We start from the raw sequence: 18,453 nt of genomic DNA, 5'->3' as shown, positions 1-18,453 counted from the left end.
AAACACTCAACACGAGCTGCAGCGAATGATGAATCCTTTCATCATCATTCATCAACCTCTGATAGCTTCATTCATCTTCTCTTCTACAGACGATGATCCAATGACAGCAAAACAATTACGAAGCAGCAAATCCTCACCTTGGAGAAGCTGAAACCATAGAAAGTTTGGCTTTTTTGTTTAACAAGTTACTTAAAAGCTACATGGACACATCGGCAGTATTGTAACACACGACTTGTGTTCAGGAAGTAAGACGGAGGATGAGGAGACCTGATTGTCGAAGGAGCTGCGCGGAGGTCAGACCTGGAATGAGCGGCGGGTTTAGTGAGCGAGGGCGAGTCGTCTGGACCGGGAGGCCGGCGGAGGGTTCGCTAATCTGTTGGTTTATGGCAGCACTCTGTTATTCCAAGGCCAGCGGTAACCTTGCCCCACCTGTCCTGTCATTTCTCAGTCGGGGCTATTTTAGGGAGCAACCCCCTCCCTCCCCCCTCCCCCTCCCCCAATCCCCTCTTCCACGGCAACTCACAAACACTTCTAAATGGCTTCTACCCACACACTGCTACACTGCTGTAGGACGCTGGTGTCCAAATGACAGTTTTCCATCTGTGCTGATATTTATGGTTTCATGGGAAAGATTGACAAAATAAAAATGCTGCTCGGACCAAGATCTGGTTTGGTTGAAAGCACGCACGGAAGCACGAGCACAACAACTTCAATCTGCTCTGCTATGTGTGTGTGTGCGTGTGTGTGTGTGTGTGTGTGTGTGTGCGTGCGTGTGTGTGTGTGTGTGTCTGTGTGTGTGTGTGTGTGTGCGTGTGTGTGTGTCTGTGTGTGTGCGTGTGTGTGTGTGTGAGTGTCTGTGTGTGCGCGTGCGTGTGTGTGCGTGTGTCTGTGTGTGTGTCTGTGTGTGCGCGTGCGTGTGTCTGTGCGTGTGTCTGTGTGTGTGTGCATGTGTGCGTGTGTCAGTGTGTGTGTGTGTGTGTGTGCGTGTGTGTGTGTCTGTGTGTGTGCGTGTGTGAGTGTCTGTGTGTGCGCGTGCGTGTGTGTGCGTGTGTCTGTGTGTGTGTCTGTGTGTGCGCGTGCGTGTGTCTGTGCGTGTGTGTGTGCGTGTGTCTGTGTGTGTGTCTGTGTGTGTGTCTGTGTGTGCGCGTGCGTGTGTGTGCGTGTGTCTGTGTGTGTGTGCATGTGTGCGTGTGTCAGTGTGTGTGTGTGTGTCTGTGTGCGTGTGTGTGTCTGTGTGCGTGTGTGTGTGTGTGTGCCAGTGTGTGTGTCTGTGTGCGTGTGTGTGTGTGTGTCTGTGTGCGTGTGTGTGTGTGTGTGCGTGTGTGTGTGCATGTGTCAGTGTGTGTGTCTGTGTGCGTGTGTGTATCTGTGTGCGTGTGTGCGTGTGTGTGCGTGTGTGTGTCTGCGTGTGTGTGCGTGTGTGCGTGTGTCAGTGTGTGTGTGTGTGCCAGTGCTGCGTATTGTTTACTCCAGTACGTGGTGTTGTCCGGCACTGCGGTCGGCCGGCGGTGGCCTGCACACTGTCAGCCGTGCGACTGCGGTGGCAGCGTGGACAGTCTGTCTGGCTGCAGTGTGGGAGAGAGCGGGGGAAATGGTTTCGAGCAGCCACAGGCCAAAGGGTGGCATTACCCACAAGCCCCGTCGGCTGCTGCCGTCCCATCAATGGAAAGGGGCCCGTGAAGGGGGCGGGCCCAAAAATACCCCGGCTGACCACAGACCCCTGCTCCGGTGCTGCTGCTGTCCCCTCAGACAGACCACACCCAGAGGACGGGACGGTGGGCCGGGGCAGAGGTAGAGGGGCTGTGTGTGTGTGTGTGTGTGTGTGTGTGTGTATTATTTACAGTAGAGTCTCGCGCCCAAATCCAGCGGACGGACTTAGCCGGCTGTTGCCTAGCTACATGTTTAGTAGTGTCACATGAGGGAGCGTAGGTTGTGTGTAAGAAACAAGATACCAAACACACATTTTTAGTTTTGCTCTGCCGTCTCTCTCTCTCTCTCTCTCTGTGTGTCTCTCTCTCTCTCTCTGTCGCTCTGTGTCTCTCTCTCTCTCTCTCTCTCTCTCACTGTCGCTCTGTGTCTCTCTCTCTCTCTCTCTCTCTTATTTTTGAAGCTCTGACTTTTATATTTGATTCGAAAGAAGTCGAGTTGTTTGATAATATAATTTTTTACTAGCTTCTATGCTAACAGCTTCACATTCACATTCATCCTCTCGCTGGATGCTTTGTCTTCCTGTTCCGTAGCAGTGTGTGTGTGTGTGTGTGTGTGTGTGTGTGTCACTGATTGCGTTGAAGCTCCAAAATCACATGTTGAGGCACATTCCAGGGTGTTCCTCTCTCTTCCAATCCTCCGGCCATTTCCAATGAAAAATGTCAGCTTCATTTCTTTTGTCCTTTTACGAGAATTTAACTAAATCAAACCTGCAATCAGTGTAACCCCCCCCCCCCCTCCCCTCCCCTCTCCATGTACTTGCCACAGTGTGTGTGTGTGTGTGTGTGTGTGTGTGTGTGTGTGTGTGTGTGTGCAGTTTGTCTTTTTAAGGCTCTCGTGCTCCACTGTGTCTAAATGTGCCTCCTCTCCTCTTCACAGAACTGCTGCAACAAACGCCCGCTCAGCCTTTTTCTCAGAAACACTCAGCAGCCATGTTTACTGTACAGTCCTGTGTCCATCCCGTCCATTATCAATTACTTCTTTGCAACGAGAGTCAACAAAAACTGCATAACTGCCACATTTCTCTCTGTCACTCACCAGACCCCCCCCCCCCAGAGTCTGCATCCCCCCCTGCAGCCATAACAAGGCCCAGGATAGGAGGGTGGTGATGTGGGCTGCAGACATGGGGGGGGACGGACATATAGAAGAAAAACAGGCCTGTGTGTGTGTGTGTGTGTGTGTGTGTGTGTGTGTGTGTGTGTGTGTGTGTGTGTGTGTGTGTGTCCAGCTTTAGAACAGGAAGCAGAACAATGGCTTCTAGATCAGAGCGGAGCAGAGGGATGGAGGTGGAGGGACTGCTTGGTATGTTATCAACAACCCCCCCCCCCCCCCCCCCCCAATCCACTCCTCTCCACACCTCTGTTAACCTCATTAAACTCTTACGGGGTTTTCCATTCAAACAACACTTGATGTGATGCTGAACAAAGAGGAACAAACAAACACAACCAATAAAGGGGGGGGGGGGGGGGGGGGGCTCACCTGCATTCCCCCGGCACGCTGCACCGGCCGTGCTCCAGGCTGCATCCCTGCTTGCAGATGGCTTTCACAGGAGAGAGAAGCTTCTGTTAGTTTCATCGTGTTGGTGAAAGTGGCCGAGTCGTCGTGCGACGGCGAGTCCACGGTCTCCAAACATTCTTTCAATTCTTGCAAAGCAACGTCGACTTCCATGAACTCCATGCATGTGATCACAGACTCACTTATGGTGAGAAATAACATTTCTGAGTGAGATTCAGATTTTTTAAATGCGATTTGCAGCAGACGCGCTCCAGAGTTGAACCATCTGTTGCGTTCCCGCTTCATACAAAAAGATTTCTTGCTGAATTGTTTTTACTTTTAGAAGCATTTTCTGAATCCGTGTCGTGAGGACCGAGTGTTCTCAGTGAGGGCAACGCTTTTTCGAACAAAAATTCTAATTGCCATGATTTTTCACTCGTGGCGATATTATTTTCAGAATATTTTTATGAAAAGAGATATCAAAACGATAATGGTGTGATATGTGTGGGCATCTATACCAAACTAAGATGTTTTCTGTAGCATGCAATGCGAGGCCATGATAATATTTCATTAAAAATGATTTTTCCTTTTTAATTGCCTGCTGTTGGTCCTGTTTGAGCTTTTGAAAGAGAAGGAGAAGAGTCAAATGAACAACACTCATAACACATCTGCTGGATGTGTTGAATCTGTTGTCATTCAGTGTGAATCAGTGCTGAAGTGAGGGGCGTGAGGAGCGTGAGGACCGCCGTGTTGCTGCTGCACATCCTCCCCGTACCTGTTTTGCAGTCGGGCCCCGTCCAGCCCTCCATGCAGCCTCGGTTCCCCAACTGGTCGCACACGTAGTGGCCGAAGTAGTCGTCGCGGGGACGGCACACCTTGTTGCACTTGACGCCGTAGTAGTTTTCGTCGCAGCGCACGCGGATGGTGTACTCCAGACTGGCGACCAGGCTTTTATACTCCACCGGCTGCTTCTCCTCGCCCGGGTTGATCATCCCTTTGTAGATGCTGCGCTCAATCAGCAGCTCATCATCTGGACCGGACACAAACACAGTGTTTACTCAGAGGGGTTCATGAACAAACAGAGAGAGAACACTCCGGTCAAGTGCTCGCGTCGGTCTTAAACAACAAGGAATTCTGAATGACATTCCAAGGAGCTGGGCTGGTTTCGGTTATTGGGGGTTCGACCCAACAAGCCGGTGTTTGGTGAGATAAGACGGACCGTGAGGCTCCGAAGAATGCCCGTTGTTAGTGCACATCAGAGGGGAAGGTGTGACCTCCACCAGGAATGTGGAAGAAGAGAACAAAAAGAGGAGGAACAAGGGAAAGAATGGGAACATGGCACAAACAGCGGGAGTTGGAGCGAGGTCTGCGAGGGCTTGATAACCCAAAAGGCTTTTTCACTTTTCCTGCTCGCCCGCCCCCCCCCCCCCCCCCCTCCTCTCTCTCAGGATATCCAGCGCCGACTACATCGGAGCCAGGCCGGAAATAATAAGAGCCGAGGAACAGACGAGGAAGGGCGACATAGGAAAGGACCCTTTAGCTTGTTCTCAAGGAACAGAAGAAGTGTAAAGACGAGTGTGTCGTTTCACATCAACTCCCAGAGGAGATGCAGAGGAGATGCAGAGGAGATGCAGAGGAGATGCAGAGGAGATGCAGAGGAGAGGCAGAGGAGATGCAGAGGAGAGGCAGAGGAGATGCAGAGGAGATGCAGAGGAGATGCAGAGGAGCTGCAGAGGAGATGCAGAGGAGATGCAGAGGAGATGCAGAGGAGATGCAGAGGAGATGCAGAGGAGATGCAGAGGAGATGCAGAGGAGATGCAGAGGAGATGCAGAGGAGATGCAGAGAGAGGAGATGCAGAGGAGATGCAGAGGAGAGGCGGTCACTGCGATGACTCCGAGCAGACTGCATGGGACTGAATTACACAACATTATATTCCTCACTTTTAGAAGTCGCTAAATGTTACGCTTTTTAGATCTAAATTCGCTGAGAGGGTCTGAACAGAATAAAATAAAGATGTTTATTTCTGCTGTAAAGCTGGGAGTGACTCTCTTTTGGAGCCGGCCACGAATGGACGTTTGATGGACTGCAGTTTTTGCCGCTTGGACGTTTACCATCGGCACATGCGTGTTAAATATGACCGGCACAGAGCCGGCTCAGTCTGAGATGGAGGCGGAGGATGAATGGAGGAGATTAACTTTGAAGGGCGAATGCGTATTCTCTTCTTTTAAAAGTCTCTTTTTCTCCCTCTGGATTAGTTTTCTTCTGAGTTCGGATCCTTTTTAAAACATTTATAATTTTCCCAATGTAACTCACATTCCTTTGTATATTCTTAATTCACTGCTGGAGTTAGACTGTAGAAGAGAAGGATCCATTTACTGCCGCGGATCTGTGTCCCTGCACCCACCACCTGAAACGCTCACTCACTGCTGCTCATCTCCAGCAATTACATGTAAAAATATAGACCAATCACGAGCCGCGTGTGTCCCCGGAGGAGAGGCTGCTGTTACTAGGGAGAGCAGCAGAGCCATTTAAAACCGGCTTACATAAACAACCAGCGGCTCCGGATCCGAGCAGCTGATCCAGAGCGACGCGACGGTCGGGTGTGAAGAGACGCTCCGCTTCACACACACAGACGCTGAAGCACCTTTTGATTTGACCTTTGACCTCTGTACTGCCCAGTGGGGACCTCTGAGCTGAAGGCACCGCCGGTTAACATACTCTCATGGTTTCCCTTCTCGATCCCATCTGGACAACATCGATCTATAAAAAGGTCAACATTTGAATATTTGTGTCTTTACTGTCACACGAGTGACTTCAACACCTTTCACACTCAAATCACCACATACTGTACGTAAAGAAACTTTTAATTCCCGGTAAAGAACATTTTTTTAATCTACCAGTGAATCCAGTAATCATCACTCGATCTTTAAAATGACAAAAATGTCAAATGTCCATCATACGACAGAGTCAGAACTTAAAGCGAGCAGCTGAAAGCTACCCCTGAACATCCTCATGTGAGGATGAAGCACAGCTCTTTCATTTACCTTCATCTTGGTGATAGATAACAGACGGAGGGATGCAATGATTGTGAAAGCACAGCTGGAATGAGAGACGGTGCCAGAACATCGCTCTCACGTCGCCGCTGACTCGGCGTTGACGGCCTGGGGGTCAGGCTGTTGTTGAGTTTTGGGAGGCGTCCTCCTCCAGGTGGTTCAGCGCTGCACCGACACACTTTCACAGCCGGTTGCAAGCAACAGCCATGTTTCATTACTGAACGTTTAAAGGAATAGATACGAGAGGCTGACGTGGCCAACGAGTGCTCTCTTCTCTCTGTGGGTTTGTTTTAACCTGATTCAGCTCAGTGGAATTCAAATGATGAGGCATGAGACACGTGGTATTTAAACGCTGTCCTGTGATTGGCAGATCTTTATAATGAAGCTTTTTAATCGCTGCACTCAGCTCGGCACACGCTGCCACTTCTTCAGACATGTGAATGATGATCACTTCCATGGCTCGCATCAGTCTCCATCATTTTACGAGCAGGGTACCGCTCTACTGTTCCCAACAGATTGGAAGTTGTTCGTTTGTGGTCAGGAGACATGAATCAGTATCTGACACAAGGCTGCTTATGTGCAGTTGTCTTGAGAATAACAACAGATGTTCTGTACCTTACCTGATATGATAGTTGTGTTCATTTGATAAAATATACTGCAGCAAGCTCTCAGTGCATCAGTAAAGGATAAAGCCGATACCAACCGTCCTCAGCCGACTTCCTTATGAACGCTACAACGTAACAATCGTAACAACGTTAGTAAATGTTGACATTTGGACACGAACAACGGTCTCTTGAGTCAAAGTCCTGTGTTTGTCGGACCGATCCAGTCCATCAGTGGACTTTCTCGCTTGTTATCCTCGTTTTTGTACCACGTAACTCTCAATCACGCTCACTCGTTGAGCTACGTCACCGTGAACCAACGCAAAAATGCCTTCAACATGAAATAATTTCAGAGCGACTGGGCTGTAAATCTATTGCTTCATAGTGTCCTCAAACAGCTGGGCACCGTAGTTTTTAACAAACATTCAAACAGGAGGAAACAGTGCATTTTCTGGGGACTACTTTCAGCGGCGGATGAATCCAGGCTTGGCGCTCTAGAGCGTATTTGTGGCAGCAGGACGGCGTTTGTGGGGCTGAGTCAGAGCAAACTACAGTGTTTGTTCATGGTGATGAAGGAACTACAGTGAGGCTCATCGATGTGTTTTTAACAGAGCAGAAGAAGAAGAAGATGTACAGCATGAGGCCGCATCACGAGAATTCTCCTTTAACCCCTTGTTTCCCTTTGCTCCGGCCCTTTCTGTTTGTGCTTCCTGAAGCACAGAGACTCTCCGACCTGCTGCCCAGACCTGTTCACACACTCAAACTAACAGTTACAGATATCATCTTTATGCTGACGCATCATTTCTCTGCTGCACCTGATTACTTGTTCGATTCATTTTCCAATTAGTTTATGAACCGTCGTGTCCACAGTCTGAGGTGATGTCTTCAGACTGCTTGTTAGTCCAAAGCCCCAAAATATGAGAGTCCCAATGAGAAGATGAATCTGAGTGCAGCTCAGTCGATCAGTTTATTCATTGATTAGTTGATTGAGTAAATGTTTACGGTGTTTTGCAGCCTCTCAAATGTTTGTTTAGTCCTCTATGAAATATCTTTAGGTTTTTGACCAATTGTGTCGTATAAACAAGTCATTTGAATATGCAAATTTGGGTTTTAGGAGCTTGAGACAAGTTTTGCTGACATTTCAGATCATTTTTAACAGCGAAAAAGCAGAACTGAGAAAAGCAGCAATTTCTCAGAATTCGAGAAGGTGGAATCATGACATCAGCACTTTTTCTTCAGCCAATGACTTGAACAGTTAATTCATTGGCAGTATTGTCATCAAAATAATTTTCAGATGAAACGTGCGGCTGTGTTACGTATGAAAATGCAGTTCAGTGTTCAGAGGACTTGTGTTGGCCGACAACCAGAGCACTGGGAACAGACTTTAGGGCAAAACAAACCCCGATAGGGACGTCGCCAGCTTCTCTTTCCAGTGCACACCTGGCCCGTATAACAGACGCCAACTCTCTCTCTCTCTCTCTCTCTAATTATGCCCCAGCTTCACTCATGCTGGATGCAACAGGTTCATGCCTGCTCGCTGACGTTGGTCGAAAGTGTAGGAAATCCCAAAGTGAGGCAGGAACAGGGGATCGAAAGCAGACACAAAGAAGTAAATAACATTTAACCTGCCGAAGTGAATCTGCTGACCGTCACAGACAAACACCCACGGAGGGATTTAGCTTATTATGATGTTGCGTATTGTGTATTTTTAGCTTGTCCAGGGTGAGTTGAACAAGAAGCAGGTAATGTTTCACTTTGAAGGGAAACTTGGCCGCCGACAGACTCGGGAATCAAACTCGTCGATCACGCAATGAGAAAACACTCAGTCCAAGTCTACAAGACGGGACACGGCGGGCCGAGACGTCAGCGCCTCTCCCAACCTCGCCCTTCCCCCTCCGTGAGGATGAATAAAGCATCCCTCTGGCCGCCGGTGGTTCGAGCACGCAGAGCGTCCAGAGCTGTCCGTCCAGGCCGAGGCACGGCAGTCTGGATGCCAGCCGGTCTCGCTGTGCGGGGACGATGAAGTGCCGTGCGGCAGCCGGACAGCTGTCGGGGGCCGCTACTTAGCACGCAGACATCAGAGGACAGAGGAAGGGGACGGGGCCCGCAATTAACGGCTTAACGATGCAATGCTCTCACAAGCTTAAAATAGCGGGAAGAACAGTCGACCACGAAGAGGGTGAGAAGCTGGAGTAGGGAGAGCAAATAAGCGACCTGTCAATCAGAAGAAGGGGGAAGTCGAGCCTCGGCCTTCTAAGATGTCAAGTATGAGCTTCACACGCTCGCACAGAGCAATAACCCAAAACATGGCACACACCTACCATTCCTTTCATTTCACTCAACTCATTGCAGGTGTTTCATATCATGAGTCAGGTCGGCTGGTCGGCTCTCTCTCTCTCCAGCGTTTCTCATTCTGCTTGCGGCAGCAGAGGCCAGCTAGGTCTCGTTAATGCCTCGGCGGTGTGACTGAGGGCCCGGGGCGATCTACGTCACCCAGTACGAATACCGACGCTGATCTGCAGAACCAGCAAAGACCAGGTCAACGCGTGCCTTCTCCGGAGAACTAGCTGCAGATTCTTTTTAAAACCTCGCCCCCGTTCCTGTGTGGAAGAACTTCAGCCGGAGACCCAACAGCGTGGTGCTCTGTGCACTCTGCGAATCAGAAACTGTGACGCACGAACACTTTGGAAAGTAAGAGCACTGCAAGAGCAAGCCGTGCATTTATTAAAACATGAATAACAGAGAACAGAATGATTCAGCATGGAGAGCAGAACAAAAGCCAGTGTTGGTGATCCTTACCATTGCTGTGTGTGCCGTTGTCTCTGTCCCACGCCTCCACTATCACTGTGTACGCTCGCTGAAACACAGGGGGGGGGGGGGCAGAGGTTATCACAGTGCACACCGATACAGAGACTCAGATATGCCAACTTCTTGACGCAGACGTGCACGTGATGTAGAGTCTACACATAAACTCAAGATATACGAGGCCCCGTCGCTCGTACACAGACGGCAGAACTTTCACACACGTATTTTGCAAAAAAAGGTGAAGAACGGCGGGAGAGTCGGTCCCGTTCCCACGCTGCTGTCACTGATTCGCTCCCGTCTGCCCCGAGGCTGCTTAATGTGGTAATGCATTGATTTCCAACAGGGGGAACTTCTGGACTCAGTGTGCCTCTTCATTTAAGCGGCAGAGGAGGAGACACTTGGAATGATGGAATCAAGAGCGTTCAGGGGTTCTTGTTTCGGGGTTTTGTTTTCATCTATTTAATCTAAAAATGTATCTTACATTACAGGAACCGTGTGCAGGATTTGGTAGCATGAAGCGCTAGTAACTAGCGGTTTGGTTTGTCCGTTCTGGGCTACTGTAGAAAAAGCATAATGTAGATATGAGTGAATGAAAACAACACGACATTTTGAAAGTGTTGAACAGTCGTCACATTTACGACGCGTCAAAGCTGCAAGAATCAAACCACAAAACTACAAATCTGACCAACTTTTCAGACACTTTTTGGTATTTAATCGCCAGCAAGAAACGTTGCCATCGTACATTTCTGCAAACCACCAATACGTCGAACGGCCGTGTCTTTTCATTCGGTCACAGCTAGTGACGCAGTACAACGAGCTGCAGTCTAAAGTTGTGAGTGCAACAAGCAAGAAAGCCCACTGATGGAGGACGGGTCAAACAAGCACAGGACTTTCACCCAGGAGACCGATGTTTGTGTCTCGTGTGAAACCAAAAGTCAACATTGACTTTACACTCGTTACGTAAGAAAGTCCATCAGGGCGGTCGCTATTCATTTACCGTGTTACATTTTTATTGAAACACAAACCTTGATGTTTTTTTCTGACCGTAACCAGGTAGACGTGTTGCCTAAACACAACCAATCGCTTCCCAACGTTAACCACGTGTTATTCTGCCTTTCTGCAGGCGTGATACGAGGTTAATATGAAACGTATCTGAGGTTTGCTGAAACGTACAACGACAACATTTCTTCTGACGGCTGGGTTGCCACATTAATATTTCGGTTTGATAGCTGCTTGAAGCACAAGCAAAGAGCGTTTGATTGTCACCAGTTCGACTTATAGAGCTGACGTTAAAGTGCACCAGACGGAACTGAACACATTGGAGTTTATAGCATCGTATTGTGTTAAATAAAGCCGGCTTTACATGCCTTCTTCCTCGCTATTGAACCATGAGACGTGTTTCTGCGTGTGAAGGCGCAGCATGCCTGCACACTATGCCCTACTTTCCTACTCTGCAGAGGAGACAGACTCCTCCAGCCCACAGCAACAAACTCAAACTCTGGATTGTTTCAGGTGCACGGGCAACAGCAAACAAACCCAAACGGAGCTCGCCGTCCGTCGCCTGCATGGGGCCGGACGAGCAGCTGTGAGTTCCCATGACCCAAGTGTGACTCGGGGGGGCCGAGAGCTGCAGGGGAGATTACAGGGGAGCTCACAGAGTGGAGATTAGAGACGGAGAGAAGACAGAACGCCACCATGAAGCTCGTTCTACGGCGCTCGGATTTAAGGGGACAGGTCATAGTTTGGAGACAGAGAGGAGATGCAGGAGAGACTCAATCCACAGATATGAAACCAAGTTGTTACAAGTAATGTTGATGTCGTCGGGTGTGTTCACAACATGCAGGTTTGGAGCCGTTTAGGCAGCAATTGGGGAAAATCCCATTCTAAGCACCAGAAAACTACTCAGCTACAAGAATCAACGTCACAAGAGCGGCAACTATGGATTATTTGTGTTTTACTAAAATGTCCATCAGGATCTTGAGTTAATATGTCAAATGATACGTTAAATAAACGGTGTCATGGGGTGGGCAGCGATCAGCAAGATGTAGGGATGTGACAGCGAGTGACAAGTGTTGTTCCTTTGTAGCGTGAATGAGCTGATGAATGATAACGTGACATCAGATCGATCCAACATCTCAGAGGCACTTCTGATGCTGGTATCTCATCAATAAGTACATCAAAATAAGAACGGATATTAAGTACAACAATTTAATGAATTGAACTAAATTTGCTAAACCTCCATTAATATTTATTGAACACTGTTTTTGTCTGCGTTGTCTCTTGTTGCTTAAGTCGATCTGAGTCTGCAGGTAACTGAATCATCAGTGTCTACAGGTAATCAAAAGACTGAACTGTGTTCGGACAAAACAACTTGTGAACAAAAAGAGGAAACATCCATTTGTCTCTGAGATAAGGAACGTTTGCAAACTGTCATGAATAAAAACAATAACTGGTGTTGGCTAACTTCGTTCCACGGCACAATGTTTAGTCTGCTGACATTTCTGCATTCTGGAATCATTTTATGAAACTAAAACATGCAGCAGCAGGGCTGTACGAGAAATTGTGGGAAGCTATTTTGCAAAAGAAAATATTTGATAGTATGCCATGTGAGCTGGAAACGTGGCTCACGTATCAGTCGAGAATGTTTAGTCCTCACTGCCAGATCACAGATAAGATGTGGAACAGAATCTCAAGCATGAAACACCACGCTGAACTTATCTCGACGTGAATCAGAGGAGCTGTACGTGAGAACACATATGTCCGAATCATTCGGACATTCAACAGGCTTCACCCTGCCGGCTGTGTAATGTCCCGTTGAGCTCATGTGTGAACAGAGGCGCTCGTTGTTCATAGAATTCACAGCGAGCGAGTGTGTTGGTGACGTTTCTTTCATGCTGCCGGCGCAAAACCGGGAGACAACAAACATCCGAGGGTGAAGAAGAGGAAGAAGAAGAGTCTTGAATGCGAAGACGCCGACAGAAAGTCTAACTGGAGAGAAGGCGAGATTCGGGAACTTCTGTCGCTGAGGGCCGACGTCAAAACCACCAGAGAGCTTCAAGGAACGGCAAGAAGCTTGGTTGTTTATGACCAAGAACCGGCTATCTAACCAGGCGGCAACCTCCGGTTCTGAAGAGTGAAGCCGATGCTTCATGTGTTAAAGCTGCATTCTCTCTAGTGGCCACCAGGGGGCGACTCCTCTGGTTGTATAGAAGTCTATAGAAAATGACTCTACTTCTCTCTTGATTTATTACCTCAGTAAACATTGTAAACATGAGTTTATGTCTCAATCTCTAGTTTCAAGTCTTCTTCAATACAGCATGATGTTCATTTAGTACATTATGGTCCATTTAGAGTCACACAGACCATAAAGCAGGGGGTTAACCCGTCATCCCTCGACTAAAACCAAACTTCTCCTGGGAAACAATCTCCGGAGTTTATGTGACTTCAAATTATAGTTCCAATCCCGAATAACCGCCCCCCCCAAAAAAACCATGACATCAGCCCGAGGACGCCATCGGCTCCAGATGACCCGGCCGTGATTTATGAGCCCAGCGAGCGGCACATAACTCTGTGACGAGTGAAAATAAGTGGACATTATCATAATCAATCTTTCCCTTTGTAATCAATTTTAAATGTCACAGCCACTGGCTCAGACAGATGGGGCTGTCCCACGGCCTCAGAGCAGTGTGTGTGTGTGTGTGTGTGTGTGTGTGTGTGTGTGTGTCCTTGAAGGACAGGAGCTGCAGGATCAAAGTGTCACGTCCTTTCTGTCTGCAGTGGGACGACTTTAGCAGTCGACTCTATGTGGTATGGGGGGGGGGGGGGGGGGGGGGGGTTAGTGTGACACTTGACACCTCCGAACCAATTAACAGGAGTCGGAGGGATTTGAGTTTTCATTAGGCGAGGAGAAGCGGCCCCCTCCCTCGCCGCCTTCACCTGTTCAATGAATAAATTACGGCTTCAACAGCCGCCGGCACCGCGCAGCTCTGCTGAGGATTCACCGTACCCGATGCTTTCTATACATGCTGATAAGATTTAATCTCCTGCTGCTGGTTTAACCTCGTTATATCAGTGTGTGTGTTTATACTTTGATGTTATAGTACCGGTGGTGGACGCCGCGTTGGGCGCGGTGTTCATGAAGAGGCGACTGGACGGGACTGTTGGAGATAAAAAGGATGAACTAAATATAAAAATGCGTGTGAAAAGCGTTCATGTTCATGTTCTTACCTTGTTGTGCTGTGCTCTACAGACCGTTAAAAGTCCAGTAACGAACGACACGGATCAACGATTTGTGGCTGAAGTTTATTCTGAAAACTGTTCCACTTCCTGTCCCCAACATCAGATGTTCCAGAATTAAACCCACTGCGTGATTGACAAGAGTCACAAACACCCCGATGTGTGCGTAATATCACAAGTATCATCACTTTACAGGAGCTTCACACCTTACGGTGGATTAAAATAGAGGAGGATGTTCCTTTAATTGAAATTTCACAGCAGCAGGGAGGAGAAAGAACCCAATTAACAACTTTTCTCGAGTTGTGATCAGAGGAAGATGAAGGATAAAAAGCAGCGGCAACACCTGTCAGGTCACACCTGTTAGCCTATTGACATGAATAAAAGATGTCGCTCCCGGCAGAGAGGAGCTGGGGATGGTTCATTTAGCACATTATAACAGAACGAGCCCACCGCCCCCCCACCGCCACCACCTCCTCTCTCTAAGGAGCCCCCCCCCCCCCCCCCCACAGGAGGCCTCGCTCAGAGGCAAATCTAATCAAAGCTAATCCAATCAGGTCTTTACACCGAGCTGCAGAATGGGAAAACGACCCAATTCACTTCTTCCCACACCGAACGCGTGAAAATCTATTTGTGTCGCTCCAGGTTACGACGGCGAGGACTTCTGAGGATTCGTCTTTTAAAGAAAAGTGCGTGAAGGGAAGCAGTGGGAAGAAAATACCGCCTTAAATCCATTAGTGAGTCCTCTGATCCAGCGATAGGCTTACAAATATACAGTACGGTGATGTTCTTCAACTGTTGGAGGGAGTTTTTCTGTTTGGTCTTCATATCGCTTCACTACTTTAAACCTGGCGTCACTATCACTCATCGCTCATCTCCGAACTCGGGATCTCACGCTGGTTTATGGGGCAGCGACTCCTTGGAGGTGCACGCGGTCACAATAGGTGGCGTGCTTTCACGCTTCTGATCGGTGCTTTATAACGAGGGACAGTCAGCAAAGGAGGACCATGAAGAATAGCATATGAATGTGTTTGGAACCAGCTCAAACGCTTCGCTGGAGCTGCTGATTGGATAAACAGTGAAGAAGAGAAAAGGTCAGAGAGATGAGCGTGGAAACACCTCAGCGATCCACTGAGGGAAGCGGGTTTTCTGAACCTTTGAGGTGGAAGCGTGGTGGCTTTTGAGTAAATGTGCATTCAGACATGAAGCGACAAATGTTTGCAAGTCTTTGAGAACAGAAACCTGCTCCACAAAACCAGGATCACGCGTGCAAAGCGGCAAAAAGACTTTTCTGGATCTGGCCACAAAGAAAGATCGTTTGCAGGTTTAAAGTCCTTCTTGGAAACATTTAGTCATGAAGGTTGTTTTGGACTTCGCTGCCAAACGACCACTTTTGTGTTTGTTATTTTTAATGCAAATGACCTGCAGCACGAGGAAGCATCAGCAGGAAGAGGGAACCTCAGCACAAAACAGATATTTAGATGATATCCTCAGCTCTGTATCTCTACTTCACTCTATTACTTTATGTTCCTCTGGATTCTCTAAGACTGCTCTAGCTTCTGACATATCTACACATCGGGTAGATGGGGGTCTCTCAAGAAAACCACCAGCTGATGGATCATGAATATTGATCCTCGTCTGAGAACAACTGTAAATTCAGAGCTCCACGTGAAGCGAGAACACCTGAAGCAGGTGTGAACAGCAGATCCAGCACGCTGCTCCGCAGAGAGGCCGTCTGCAAAACGCTCTCTAATCCTCTCCTGACTGCTCTCTCCATCTCTCTCCGCCCCCCCTCCCCCACTCGTCTTGATAACTCAATATCTGGGCACAAAGGCCGAGGTATAAAGTCATTGTTCCCCCTCAAAGGTGCGGTGACAAAGAGGTTAAGGCGGCCCTCGTTTCCACAGCGCCGCCGGGAAAGCGATATCCACGCCGTGGGAAAACCCCCGACCGAGCGGCCCCTCCTGCACCCGACAGCAAATACAAGTCTTTCATGTGGAGACGAGGTGGAGGCGGAGAGACCAGTTTGCTGGATGCAACATCAACGAGTCTCTCCTTCAACCTCTCCGGTAACGAGCATCACTTTTACACAACGTTTAACCACGACGAGCTCCAGACTACAGCCTGAACATGAAGAACATCTGAGGCCATCGATGAGAGTCCACAGAGCGGAGACGGATGGACGTCGAACCCTAGCCGGAGCCGGCCGATGTGGTTGGCTCGTCTGCGTTTCCGAGGGGCGGGGCTTAGCGAAGGATGAATTGACAAAAACAATCTTAACTCAAAGGAGGAGAACTCGTAACGACAGCAGCAGCACTGCTCGTGCTCGTTCAGTAAAAATGAGTTTTGGGTGAATTATAAAAGTTGTCATGATGTGTTCAAATGCCATCTTGTAAAATGTAGTTTTTGGCAAAAAACTTGAATAAATACAGATGTTTGAAGGAGATGTTTTCACAGCAACATATAATAAATCTAACTTCCTAAATCTAGCTCTAAGCAGCTTATAATACATCAGTAAAACTACGAACGCGATCAACCCAGAGCGTCCACTTCATCCCATTACACAAACACAACACATCCAATGAGCGGCGTGGATTTGATTTCAGACGTTTCTCCATGAAGTGGGCGGTTGGGTAACTGAGGTCACTGACAGATGTTGGCCCCAGATGTGTTGAGAAACGCTGCTGAACCCTCACCCCATCCCTCTGGAGAGGCCGGTTAGGAAAGGCTGCACGACGTCCACGTAGCAGCAACAACAACAACAACAACAACAACAACAACAACAACAACAAGGCCAAATGATGAGTTAGGGTGTGTTGATTGAACACAGGAGCATTTACTGCTTTAATTCGTTTTTTTGTCCGTGAGAAGATTGTTCATTTCCAGCTACTTCGTGTGCTCTCTACTGTGATCAACACCAGAGGAGAGAAATGACCAAATACAACACAGAAGATCTTCTCCCGCTCTGTTTCAGACCAAAGAAAAGCAAACTGCCGGTGCGATCGCACGCTCAAAGCTAGCAAAACAAGCTAACGAACAAAACGCAGCAGCCAAATGATCTGTAACGCAGGAAATATGCAGCTACAGGGTTTTCCTCCCAGCGGGTGCTCCGAGAGAGAGAAGCTGGACGAAGACAAACAAGAGACCCGTGAAGATATAAGTAGATAAAGACAATCAACAATGGAGCTCTGTTTTTATTTCCCATCATGCACTCCTCCCTCCCTCTCTGTGAGGTCCAGCTGAGCTCCATCAGCCCGGTGAGCAACTACTGGGAGTCAAGTGGGAAATGAAGCTGCTTTAATCACCTCAGTGCTCACGACCTAAACACTCACACACATCGCGACGATACACACATTCACACCTGCAATCTGGAAGTGGATCTGTGATCTGCACGAGGAGAAACAAGGTGTAAACGCACGCAGAACTAATTTAAACCGGATCTGGAGGTGGATCTCAGCGGGTGTTAAAGGACGTCTGCAGAGTTCGGCCATATTCTTAAGAAACAAATGCAGCGAAACAAGCTGGATGCAAAATCCCAACGTGGACGGAGCGGAGACGGCGGCACGCTTCTGATAATAACAGCTGTAATAAAGGTCATAGAGCACATGTCCATGTGCAGACTGACACACATGAAACCGATCTGTACATACTGCACACGGGGAGCTTGGCGATCATTCAATAATACACCACGGCTACGGAAAAATACTCGTCCCTGATTGGCTGGCAGGTGTCCATTGAAACTGTATATGAGGACATCTCAAACATAGTGCAGGTTTAACCTCCGGTTCTAAATCAGTGCTCAGTGTAGGATGAACAGGAGCAGCAGGGATACTGATGCTTCAGTAAAGAGGTATTACGTGTGTCGTAAAGGAATGCTTTAGGGCGGGACTACCTTGTGATTGACAGGTCTCTACCACAGAGGTGTCCGTTCTGAGGGTGGTCTGTGTTTTCACTTCATGAAGTTAATTGTAACATTTTGGTCCCTCTAGTGTCACTTCCGGTTGCGAAAAAACAAGATGGCGACGGCCAGAAAGTTTAATTAGAGGCTTCAAAACATCAGTCTACAAAGCAATGGGCGACGTCACGATGGCTACGTCCACTTCTTATTCACGGTCGATGTAAAAGAGCTATGAGGTCGAGGTCCTTTGCATTGCCGGGATTACTCGTTAACGCGTCACTGCCGTTCACTCACCATCTGATGGTCTTGACGCCAGAGAGGTTACGGGTGAAACCTCTTTGCAGAGCTGTTCAGGAACCGAAGGAAGTGGAGCAACGCCATCGCCACACCAAGCAACACACCTCCACCTCATACATACAAGTCATCCGACTGACACTGGACAACATCTCAGTGGTTGCACAATATACAATGGCAACATACAAATAATGCAAATTAAAAGACAAATAATGAAATCAAAGTTTCGCCGGCCTGTGATGAAAAAAGATACATATCCATGGCAACCACCTCCCCTGAGTCTGACGGAAGTAAGTCTGTGGACTCCGTCTCTGATCATTTCTCTGTGGACACATATTGGCAATATTCCCATATTGAGATATCGTG

The 18,453-nt window shown here is 48.3% G+C and overlaps 1 protein-coding gene across 2 annotated transcripts in view; it reads right to left on the bottom strand.

Moving 5' to 3' along the window:
* LOC306790456 (protein jagged-2-like) overlaps positions 1 to 18,453 on the bottom strand; it is a 45,455-nt gene that overhangs the window by 20,397 nt on the left and 6,605 nt on the right. For both annotated transcript variants that reach the window (XM_079286721.1, XM_079286722.1), the window contains exons 3-5: positions 9,657 to 9,714; positions 3,977 to 4,231; positions 3,187 to 3,247 (exon numbers count right to left, since the gene is read on the bottom strand). In XM_079286721.1, the coding sequence (XP_079142847.1) occupies positions 3,187 to 3,247; positions 3,977 to 4,231; positions 9,657 to 9,714 (374 nt within the window). The remainder of the gene's footprint in view (positions 1 to 3,186; positions 3,248 to 3,976; positions 4,232 to 9,656; positions 9,715 to 18,453) is intronic.

The sequence above is a fragment of the Melanostigma gelatinosum genome (assembly GCF_949748355.1).
Source record: "Melanostigma gelatinosum genome assembly, chromosome: 16".
Lineage (NCBI taxonomy): Eukaryota > Metazoa > Chordata > Actinopteri > Perciformes > Zoarcidae > Melanostigma > Melanostigma gelatinosum.
Note: the sequence above shows the minus strand (reverse complement) of the source record. Positions and strands in the feature narration are given on the sequence as shown.